At 46.2% G+C, this 12,468-nt stretch overlaps 1 protein-coding gene across 1 annotated transcript; it reads right to left on the bottom strand.

Annotated features, from left to right (window-relative positions):
- Nucleotides 1-906: 906 nt before the first annotated feature.
- On the bottom strand, nt 907-2,586 carry LOC125525222 (transcription factor TIP2). The gene is made up of 3 exons (XM_048690231.2): nt 1,898-2,586; nt 1,334-1,765; nt 907-1,199 (listed from the first exon to the last, which is right to left on the bottom strand). Exons 1-3 carry the CDS (start codon nt 2,444-2,446, stop codon nt 1,128-1,130), a joined length of 1,053 nt encoding a protein of 350 aa, XP_048546188.1. The 5' UTR covers nt 2,447-2,586; the 3' UTR covers nt 907-1,127.
- Nucleotides 2,587-12,468: the final 9,882 nt, after the last annotated feature.

Raw genomic sequence — 12,468 nt, 5'->3', positions numbered from 1 at the left:
CTCCTCAACCGCGGGGAGAATGCGCCTGCGCTGTTGTTTCCATCGCACTCGCCGCCGGGCGCCCGCTGCTCCTTGTTGCCGGTGCATTGCCGAGCCATGAGCCGCAGCCGCCGATAGGAAATCGCAACCACCGCGTGAGGGGAGGGTCCCGCCGCCGCCGTTACTGGCCAGGCTATGCCGGCATGGCCTCGGGCGGCAGCAGGAGGGGGAGACTAGAGCGGAGGCCTAGGGCCGGCGGCGGTGGATCGCCCCCCGTGTCGCCAGGGGCTGGCAACGCGGGGGTAGCGAAGGCATGTAAAAGGTTAAAAAAATGTCTTGACCTTAGTACAACTTTACACTAGAATTAGTATAAAGTTGAGATACTTATTTTGAGACGAAGGGAGTATGTAATTTGATAAGAAGAAATGACGAATGATAGGACATGTATGATGCTAAACATTCCCAGGACAATGTAAATAATATTTGCCTCCAATCTTCACCACGAGTCTCTAGCAGAGACTAGGGCAAATTCAGGCAAAGACGAGGGCGAAACAGCAATCATTGCACCGGCCAAAACCAAGTCAAAAAACTTCTGCAGGCTGAGGGAACAAAAGGAAGCATATCTGAATGTGCTTGCGACTGCTTGCTGAACCGCCTCTGGTCAGTGTACTGAACTACTTTTGGGCACAGAATATTGTACTCGAGTATGGTGTTGTAATTAAGCTCTCATCCAACCACACAAAAATAATATCTGAAGGAGAAGTCACAGCTCAACAAAGACTCACCTACCCAGTTTCATCCAGATCTACAACCGTCTGCTCAACCTACTCACACCATGCATGCTTATGTGCTTTCTCTCATGAATAATCCAGAAAATTACATATAATCTGAAAAACATTTTTTTAATCATTGGTCCAAAGTCCAAACTGAAAAGTTTCAGTTAATTATTTTATTCAAGAAGTTCAATACAAACCCTAAGAATTCAGATGCCAAAACACTCAGACAATGTCTTCACCAATCATTGGATCAAACAGTCCAAAATTAAAGTAGAGAACTACTGAAATACTGATGTAGATATCCAGGAACCCTAGCTAGCTAGCTAGCAATATAGAAACGCATCGCTCCTGCTGTGACTAGATAACAAGCTGCTAGTACTCATCCACCACTTCGATCAGCTTGCTGGCCACTGCGCTTGCAAAAACTGGAGACCCAGGATGAATCTGCATACACATCAACAAATGAGAACAAGAAAATTACCATCCTTCTTTTGCATATCTTGATTCTTGAGAACACTGAACGTACATGCATGGTATATGTAGATTAATTAAGAGATCTGTTGTGACGATGTGACTACCTTGGTGTTGAACATGTAGATGTGGCAGTCGCCGATCTTGCCGCCGGAGAGGTGGACGAGGTCTAGGTGGAGGTCGTCCAGAGCCCGGGACGCGGCGGCGAGGCACCCGTCGCGGCGGCGCTTGGTGAGCTTGATGTTCACCTCGTCCTCCACGATCCGCACGTCCACGAACGTCTCCTTGCTCCTCCGCTGGATGTACGTGCTCCGGATCGGCTGCGGCGGCGCCGGCATCGCTGGCATCACCGCGGCCGCCACCTCGCCTGCAGAGCACTCCCCATCTCCGGCCACCAGCGTGGGCGCCGGATCCACCACGTCCCCCTGGTGCTCCCGCCGGCCCCTCTTCTTCTCCACCAGCAGCGTCAGTTCCTCCACCGTCCTCCCAAGCTCCTGGATGTACTCGATCGCGTCATAGATCACCGTGGCCCTATCCTCCTACAAATTAATTAATTGACAGTTTGAAGCCCAGAAAAATTAAAGAATCACGAGATTAGTAAAAAAACAAGATCGATAAGCGAAGTGCGACGAATTAAAAACAAGATGAACGAACGCATCGAAGGTGCAAACCTTGGTACGGTTGGGGATGAGAAGCATGAGAGCGGTGAACTTCTCGCTGAGGCGCTGCCGGCGCTGCTTCTCCTTCTTCTCGACGCCGCCGTTGGCCGGAAAGCCGTGGAAGCTGCTGCCGGCGCCACGGCCCCGCTTCCTGCTGCCGCTCGCCCGCGGCTTGGGGGAGCACTGAAAGCCGCCTACCATGTAGGCCGACTCCTCTTCGGCAGCACCGAACACCAGGGACGACGAACCGGTCCTCGGACCGCCGCCGGGTAGATACGCGTCGGCGGTGGCGGGGTGGTACTGGCCGTAGTAGTCCCGCAGCACGGTCATCGCCTGGTGGTTGGCGGCCAGCTGCTCGAACTGCGCATGGGGCTGGTCTGCGCCGCCGAAGAAATACTCAACGGTGGGCTGCTGCGGGGAGACGGCCGTGTCGACGTAGGACAGGAGGTGGAAGTTGAGCTCTGCGGGGACGGCTGAGCCGGCGGCAAGGTGGTGTGACTGGCCGGCGTCCATGTCCAGGCCCTCATGGGGCATCAGGAGCTCGCACTGCTGGTGATACATCTTCAGGGGGACTGATGGTAGAGATGAAGATACACAGCTGAACTGATGAGAGGAGAGGAGAGGGGAGGAGAGTGAGGTTGGGTTGTATAAAAGGGGCAAAGGTGATATTGGGTAGGAGAAAGCGGTTGGTTCCGTGTGGATTGGGAGGGTGAAAGGGACACTTGTACAACCAGAGCTGCATTGCAGCCTGCCGGCCTCTTTTTCAGAAGAGTGGTTTGTTACTGAGATTCCTCTCGGGTGGGCCCCGTTAACCTCCTCTTCACCGGACACTGGCAATTTTTGGTGGGCACATAAGATTTCTCAAAGGCTTGGCCTTGTCTCTACGAGCAATGCTACATCCACGAAAAATTAAGTACATTTACGAGGGATTAGCCAGTTGGCATTCTTTTATTGGAGATAGAGCGAAAGGGGGACCCACCCTAGTTGAAATCAAGGGGTGAGAGGATTAGAAGGGATGTTTCGTAACAGATTACGTAGGTCTAGCATTATTGTTGTCTCTACCCACACGCATAGACTGATACACATGCTAACTGGTTGTCTGCCTAACGCGGATGATGATGATGAAATCTTAAGCTTTGTATATAATTGACGGAGAAGAGATCGAATGATACTTTCATTTTCTAAAGGATAAGATTTGTTGTCCTAAAAAAGATAAAATATTTTTCTTTGGGCAATAGAGAGTAGAATATCCTGGATGGAGTAGTTATCTTTCATGAGTATGGTAGTATTCTAAATTGGCTTTGAAAAGCTTATGAAAAAGTCAAATGGTCCTTTCTCCAGCCGACCCACAGAATGAAGGGCTTCTCCAAAAAATGACATGAGTGGGGCCATAACATCATCGCCGGAGGCAGTGCAACTATAAGAGTTAATGCCAACATTGGTCGTCACTTCAAAACAAAAAGGGACTATGCCAAGGTGATCCATTGACTTCAATGTTATTCTACACTGTTGTAGACATGTTGTCCATCTTGATTGAATGTGCCAAACAGAACGGTCAAATTACGAGAGTAGTGCTACACTTTATGCATAGGAGCCTCTCAATTCTACAATACGTCAATGACACAATTCTTTTTATGGACAGGGCCTTGAAAAGGTTAGAAACCTAAAACTTTTGCTTTCAACTTTTGAGGAAATTTTGGATCTTAAAATTAATTTCCATAAGAGCGAACTATTTTGTTTCGGAGAAGCCAATGAGACAGTCGCAGAATACACTGACTTGTTGGTTGTTGCATGGTCAATTCCCGATTAGATATTTGGGAATTCCGATTCATTCATTATCGAAGCCTCACTAATGCGTGGAAATACATTGAAGAGCGAAACACTCAAGTAGTTGGAAAGGTAAGTTTCTCTTTATTGAAGGACAACTTGTCTTGATGAACTATCTACTCACAAACATGGTTCTATATATGTTCTCATTTTCTTTCAACTTTCAAAAGGGGTCCTTCAAAAGGTTGGATTACTACTGGTTCAGATTCTTCTTCCAATGGGACACTAAAATAAAAAACACAGGCTAACCAAATGAAGTGGGGTTTGCAATCTATAAGACATGGATGACTTGGTATATAGGACCTCTAGGTCAAAAATGATGCCTTACTCGGTACATGGTTGCACATACTTCTTACGAAGGATGGTGTCTCACAAACCCCCTTGTTCAACAAGTATTTAAGCTCAAAAGGAGTGCCTTGTGCTAACTGGAAGCCTTGTGAATCACATTTTTGGACTAGACTAATGGCGACAAAGAAACATATTTTCCGCTTCGGTTCCTTCGCGATCAGGACGACTCTGAGAGATTATCTTCTAGGAGGACTAGTGGCTAGGAAATGCTATTCCCGAGGAACAGTATATCTAGCCTTGTACCACAACGCTCATGATAAGAGTGATACCCTTGCGCACAAGTCCTTAGCTCCTCTCCATGTTACATATCTTTTAGGCGAGATTTGCTTGGCCGTCGTCATCTTCTAGTCCATTTGGATTTGATTCACCTGACCAAAGGACAAGATAAATTTCAATGGGACGCAACTCAAAATGTGTCTTTCATGACCGACTATATGTACCAGTCATTTTGCGCTCAGATGTTCCATTGAAAACAATAATAAAATTTGAAAGTAGAAGATACCACTGAAAGTTTTGATTTTTATGTGGCACCTCACTACTGGGAAAAGGCTTATATGTGGCCTATAATGAGTGGCGGGCGCAGCCTAGCACCCGCCACTTCTAATTTTCCAACATAGTAGTGGCGGGTATTAATTCATGCCCGCCACAGGTTTATATAGAACAGTGGCGGGCGCACATAAGCATATGTCACTCTTACACTCTTTTGAATTTCTTCGCGGGTGAAAAATAGCAGTGATGGGAACATCTGACTTGTCCGCCACTGGTGCTTGGACAAACAGTGGCGAGTAATGAACTGCACCGACCACAACTATATTTGGGTGAAACACGCCCAATTTTTTCAAGAGTTTGCAATGGCAGGCGTAAATAAGTACCCACCACTCCTACATTCTTCCAAATTCTTCACAGGTGAATTACAATAGTGGCGGGCCAAAGTTGTTTGCCCGCCACTGGCGCCTTTGCTTAGTAGTGCACTATTGGAATCATCACATACGCCGAGTGCTAGGAACACTCAGCAAATAGCCTAAAACCCATGGCAAAGGCTTTGCTGAGAGTTTCACTCGGCAAAGGCCACACAACATACACCTCTCAGGCAAACAAAAATTTACCGAGGGCCAGAACACGGGCACTCGGCAAAGGGTTTGCCAAGAGCCAAACAGTGCCTCTCGGCAAAATGAAGTGACTTCACGGCCACTGGTTCCGTCAGCTTGCCGAGAGCCACGCTCGGCATAACTGCCACAGCCAATTGCCAGTTGCTCCCAGCGCATGCCACTTTGCTGAGAGCTGCATTTGGTAAAGATTTGTTTGCAGTTCTATTTCTTCGGCTTTTCCCTTGGATCGCTACAGCAAAAACAAATATACAATACACAAACTTGCATTTGAAGTCACAAAGTCTAACAATGAACTCACATAAGCATTATATAAATAGTTCACACAAGCTTCATTTGAAATCACAGAATAGCTCTTTGGTACAAGTGCCTACTTACTAAGCAAAAAAATGGTCAATGCATGTCTACATGCGACCACATGATAAAAGAAACACCACAATTGTGACAAATTGAATGAGAATTATTAAGTTCTTCCATTCATTGAACCCGATAAGCCGTTTCTGGCTTGCACCATTGCCTAATTCAGATTTTTTCTTCTGGTTAAGCACATACTGATTGTAACGATAATGTGCCTTCTCTCTGCTATTGAACGAGCATGGGAGCTCCCTTTGTAGCAAAGCACTTTTTCATTGCATTCAAATCATGAATGTAGACTCCTCGACACCTACCTCTGTACACCGCATACCACTTCATCTACAAATAAAGAGAAAAGGAGGCAGAGGAGGAGGTGTTCATTACTCCTGATTATTTGATAGATCCTTTCTCTAGTTTGGAAAGTAAGGAGAGGAATCAGAGGGGATCATCCATGTCAACGATTGTTTTTCCGGAATCTGTGGATTCCAATTTCTTTGAAAGTTTTAGAGGATTTCTCGCTGTCAATGTTTGGAAATGAAAACTTTATGGCTTTTCCTTTTTCATTAAGATACCCAATTACTCCTCAGTGATTGAGGGGGTTGGGCGCTTAGGGTGCTATATGTGTGATTAGTCGAGGTGTCTCAGTTCGTCTCAACTCACAGCGAACCACTGCTGTTTGCTTCCTCACGCACTGAGCGGCATGGCGAGCCAGGGGGTAGGGAGTGTGAAGAGGGGAGCGGCAGAACAATCAGGAGGAGCGAATCCTAGCGTACTGCTGGCACCGGCAGGTGGGGTGCGCTCAACGCCGGAGTCTTTGGAGGCTGGATCCTCTGTGCTCCCGGCTACCCCCGATAATGTTGGGAAGACGGCGTCCAGGAAGACCAAAGGGGATGGGACCCCTCTTGTCATCGACATGGATGCAGCGCGCAAGGCTGTCAGCGGCCACCTCGTGGTCGGCCGGCTCCTGTCCCCTTTCCAAGCCAACCCACGCGTCATCGTCGATGAACTCCGGTCCACGGCGTGGAAACACCAAGGAGTGGTCATCGTCCAGGAGGTGGCCTCTGATGACGGGAGGTTTGTCCTCAACTTCGCCGCCGAGGGTGATCGACGGTTCGTGCTAAAGGCGCAGCCATGGCACTATAAGCGGGATGGTCTCGTCTTCGCTGAGTTCGACGGCAAGGGCGACCCGACCGAGATCGACCTGGGTGTAATGGCTATCTGGGTCCAGGTACGCGGCCTCCCTTTTGAGCTCAAGACCGTAAGCATGGGTTCGTCTTTTGGGGATCAAATTGGGGAGGTGCTAGAGGTTTCACACCGCAACCATGTCATTGTGGAAAAATTTATGCGTGTGCGGGTGGAAGTTTTATTGCACGAACCTCTGAAGAGTACAGTTGAGTTTATTCCTTTGGGTAGCTCGAAAGTAGTCAAATATGATGTACGGTATGAAAAACTACCTTTGTATTGTGAGTGTTGTGGGATCGTAGGCCATACATCTGAGAGATTTTGTAATATTCCTAGTGATAAGAGAGTGCCTACCTTCCCTAAAAATCTTAGCGTAGAAGCTTACTGGAAAGGACAAGGTGTAAGTAGAAGAGTTCTTAATGTTGGGGGATCTTCCCGTGGAGAGAAGGTTCCGATTACCGGCATCGACATCAACAAGGCCGTCAAGACTATGGACGTCATCAAGGTGGCTTCGGCTGTGAGAGAACTCACTGTCTCTGAGAAAGAGGCTGCGGTCCCTGCCTCTTCAGCAACCATGGCGACGAAGGAGTTTGCAGGCGCTGAACCGGGCCAGGAGGGCCAGGCAAAGGCGCTGGGGAAACATGCCAGTCTCGGCCAGGAGGGCCGGGAGCTGGCGATGCTCAAGAACCCCTGCGGGGGATTGCCTTTTGGCCAGGAGGGCCAATTGCCGCTGCATGTGGCCCTGACCAGCGAGCCGCCTTGTGTGCCTAGTTCGGTACAGCAGTATTCGGTGGCTCGGGCAAGCCAGGAGATGGGGGCAGCCATCATGGGCCACTCGACTGATACTGAAACGGGGAAGCTTCTATTCCAACCTGCAATACTTGAAGCACTTTCAGGTGCACTTGCTGCAAGACTTGCGGCGGCTGGGAGTGAGACAGCAACAGATATTGCCAATTTCAAATTTAGCGCTGTGAAAACTCACACGCAGGGCCACCCTAGAAAGAGTGAGAAAAAAGGTAACAAGAAAGGGGGAAGTAAGCGATCTGAGAATGCCCGCACACAAGTCCTAGGCAAAAAAAGGAGCCTTTTTCCTGATGTACGCCCGACAGGTAGTGATCTAGAGTTCTCTTTCGAGAAATCGTTGGGTAGTTATGAGCGTATATTATACGGGGACATTACCGGCCCCTCAAAGCGAGTGTGTACAGGTCGAGTTGAAGCGGTGCAGAACATGGATGGTGTGGTCACACATGTTGCAAAAGAAACTGATGAGAAGGAGGAGGAGTATGTTCCACAAGGGGTGGAGTTTGTTGGAGAAGAGAAAGGTGAAAATGGCGCATCGGCGGCCTCCGAGGAGGAGGTCCGCTGGGCCAAATTAAAATCTTAGGATGGAACTGTCGTGGCTTGCTCTCCAACACGGCAGTTCGCGAGCTCCTGGAACTACAGGGGCGTATAAAGGCAGATTTAGTTTTTCTTTCAGAGTCTCATTTGAATAAATGTAAAGCTGATGAGCTACGCCGTGTCTTAAGCTTTGATTCTATGTTTGTGGTGGAGAGTGATGGTCGGGCTGGTGGCCTTGTTATGTTTTATTATGAGTCAAATAAAATTGAGTTGAACTATGTATCACCTTATTTTATTGATGTTTTATTTATGAATGAAAATATTGTGCAATGGCGATTCACGGGCTTCTATGGCCGTCCGAACTGGAATGAACGCAGCTTATCCCGGGATGATATTCGCAATCTTCACAGTAAGGGGGGCCATCCTTGGGTAATTTTGGGGGATTTTAATGAAATATTATATTCTTCAGAAAAAGAGGGCGGTAATGCGAGACCAAATGGTATGATGAGGGAGTTCCGTGAATGCCTTATGGATTGTGGGCTAGAGGACTTAGGTTACACTGGCGACCTTTTTACTTGGAGCAGAGGTGATATTCGAGAGCGTCTTGATCGTGCGGTATGTAATATTGGGTGGGCACTCAAATTCCCTCGTGCAAAGGTGATTAATGAAGAACATGTTCATTCTGACCATCGCCCGCTGGTGCTCGATACAGATTATCTAGACGAGAATATTTTCAAGCAACCAGCGGGACATGCAAAACAATTTGAAGCTAGGTGGTTACATGAAGACACTGTTAATGAAATCGTTAAGGCATCTTGGGAGAAAGCAAAGTTAGCTGGTATTGGGCCTTCTCTTGCGAATCGAACGAGAGCCGTGCATGCTGATCTTCACGATTGGGATCGTGAATTTTTAAAGGGTCCGAAGCGGAGAATTAAGAAATTGAAAAAAGAGTTAGAGAGACTGTGACGCGGCCCGACGAATGCTGAGTCTCGTTGCCGACAGAAGGAGATAATTGTGGTTATTGAAAACCTCTTAGACCAGGAGGAAATTTTCTGGCTACAAAGAGGTCGTGCAAACTGGTTGATGCACGGGGACCGTAACACATCTTTCTTCCATAACGCAGCTACGGCTAGGAAGAAGAAAAGTAATATCAAGAAGTTATTGGATGACTCGGGGGTCTGGGGAGAGGATAAGGAGCTACAGGATCACATCACTGGTTATTTCGCAAAACTCTTCACATCGGAAATTCAATGTCCAAGCCAAGAGGTATTGTCCCTTGTTTGTCAAAGAGTTTCTTCTGAAATGAACAATACTCTACTCGCCCCTTATACTGCTGAAGACGTTCGTAAGGCTTTGTTCGATATTGGGGATCTAAAAGCCCCCGGGTCGGATGGACTCCATGCTATCTTCTATAAAAGATTTTGGCCCATGTTAGGGGACGACCTAATTGAGGAGGTTTTGCAAGCGATCAATACATGCACTATTCCAGCCGGTTGGAACAATACAGCGATTGTGATGATCCCAAAGGTTAATTCACCAGAAAAGGTAACCCAATTTAGGCCGATCAGCTTATGTAATGTGGTATATAAAATCATTGCAAAAATGGTGGCCTCTCACTTGAAGGTTCTCTTGCCAGATATTTTTAGCCCAACTCAAAGTGCCTTTGTGCCTGGCAGATTGATAACAGATAATATTTTAGTAGCCTATGAGTGTTTCCACACAATCAAGAACAAAAGATAAGATAAAGAAGGCATCTGCGCGATAAAACTGGATATGCACAAAGCTTATGATAGAGTTGAGTGGTCTTTTTTGAAGGAAATTATGTTGAGATTGGGTTTTCGACAAGAATGGGTGAATTTTATTATGCAATGTGTCTCAACAGTTGAGTACAGGGTTAGGATAAATGGAGAGGAAAGCGAGAGTTTCAAGCCCACAAGGGGGTTGAGACAGGGAGACCCGTTGTCGCCATACCTTTTCTTGTTATATACTGAGGGTCTGAATGCTTTACTCACACACGCAGAGGAAATTGGAACTATCTCAGGTGTAAAAGTCTGTAGAGATGCCCCACCTATCACAAATTTCCTATTTGCAGATGATTCTTTGATTCTTATGAAAGCAAACCAACACAATGCAGAAGCTCTAAAAGCAGCGCTTGATCTATACTGTAAGGCGTTAGGACAATTGGTAAGCGTTGAAAAATCCAGCATTTTCTTTAGCCCCAATATGAAGGTGGAGATTAGAGCATAGTTATGTACAACACTGAATATAATGACGGAGACTCTTACTGATAAATATTTGGGCCTGCCAGCAAATGTGGGGATGGACAAAACAGACTGTTTCCAGTTTTTGATTGAACAAATTATTAAGAAAATCAGTGGCTGGAAGGAGAAATTGTTGTCCACCGGGGGGAAGGAAATCCTGCTCAAGGCTGTGATCCAAGCCATACCCACCTATGCAATGTCGGTCTTTAAAGTTCCTAAAAAATTGTAAAGGAATCATTGACGCGATAGCGCATTTCTGGTGGGGAGACGAGGAGAACCAGAAAAGGATGCATTGGATGTCCTGGTGTAAAATGCGTGTTCCTAAAAATCAAGGAGGCATGGGATTTCGTGATATTCATTGTTTCAACTTGGCATTGCTCACTAAACAAGCGTGGCGTCTTCTGGATAAACCTGATTCTTTGTGTGCTTCTATCTTAAGGGCAAAGTACTACCCTGATGGTGACTTGATGAATGCTAAACAAAGGAAAGGCTCTTCTTTTACATGGCAGAGTATTATGGCAGGCATCGTTACCTTGAAAAGAGGCTATATCTGGCGAGTGGGGAACGGACAAAAAATAAATATTTGGGAAGATGCTTGGATCCCAAACTGTGCTAATAGGAGAATTGTAACGCCGAAGGGGGGACATCTGTTAACCAAGATAGGTGATCTCATTGATCCTGTGTCCAATAATTGGGATGAAGAACTCATCAAACAAACTATGTGGCCCATCGATATAGAACGGATTCTTTCAATTCCACTCTCGTTGATATGCCAGATTTTATTGCTTGGAGCTATACAAAAAATGGAATGTTCTCGGTTCGGTCAGCATATTCCATCGAGTGGGAAAATCAGTATGGTAACAAATTAAAATACTCCAATGGAATGGGGCGAACCACAGCTAACCCTATTTGGAGTAAGATATGGAAGTTATCTTGCCCGACAAAAGTGAAAATTTTTATATGGCGTACGCTTCATGGAACTCTCCCATGCCGGGTTACACTTGCTAATAGACATCTGAAGGTTTTGCTCACTTGCCCCACTTGCTCAGAGGGCTTAGAAGATACAAAACATATGTTTTTCCGTTGTAGGAAAGCAAAGGAGGTTTGGAAAAGGCTAGGGATAATCGATATTATCGATAAAGCGTGCGAGGTAGACCATGCTGGAGAGGCGGTGTTGGAGTACTTACTACTCCTCCCGGACCAAGAATTGAGGATGATAGGTCACCACAATGTGCGTGAGATGATTGCTGTCTCAACATGGTATTTATGGTGGGAAAGACGGAAGTTAGTGCATAAGGAGACAACACAAAATGCCTTGCAGATTTCAATGGGTGTTTTAGCACTTACCACAAACTTTGTTAATGCTTCATCGCCCAAGGCTACCATTAAGAAGGAAGGATGGTCCTGTCCCCCTAGAGATTTTGTGAAACTTAATGTTGATGCTTCTTTTGACCATGATATGCTTAGTGGAACGATGGGGGCAGTCTCGAGAGACGATAAAGGCAGGTTTATTGTTGGAGGGAATGGGAAGATCGATTACTGCGCAGATGTGCTGATGGCGGAAGCTCTTGCTCTCAAGTTTGGTTTAACTCTGGTGCAAAGGGTGGGATGTAATCGCCTTATTATTAACTCAGATAACCTGGAGGTAATTTATACTATGCAGGATGGAGGACAATCAGCGGGCGCAGCAGCAGCAATCTTCGGCGACTGTTTTCATTACGCTTGTGATTTTAGTATTACTAGATTCGAACATTGTAATAGAGAAGCAAATAAAGTAGCTCATGAGCTTGCTAAATTAGCTAGATTTTCTTTGACTTCTGTCTGGTTTGAGGAACCTGTAGATGAGATTGTAATGATCCTCATGAACGATCTACTTCTTATATCTAATGAATAAAGTCTAGATATTTTTCAAAAAAAAGAGAAAAGGAGGCAGAGAAGGAATGCAAGGTTAAAATATCACATCTGAAAGATCGTGGATGTCGCCTAGAGGGTGGGGTGGTGAATAGGCGCTTTAAAATAATTATGATTTAGGCTTGAACAACTGCGGAATAAAACTAGCATTTAATTTTTCAAGCACAAAACCTAAAACAACTAGGCTCACCTATGTGCACCAACAATTTATGCTAAGCAAGGTAAACAACTAAGTGGAAGCAAGGTATATAACATG

This window comes from Triticum urartu, chromosome 7A (assembly GCF_056163025.1).
Source record: "Triticum urartu cultivar PI428250 chromosome 7A, HENAU_Tu73, whole genome shotgun sequence".
Classification (NCBI taxonomy): domain Eukaryota; kingdom Viridiplantae; phylum Streptophyta; class Magnoliopsida; order Poales; family Poaceae; genus Triticum; species Triticum urartu.
This window is presented reverse-complemented; position numbering and strand designations above follow the sequence as displayed.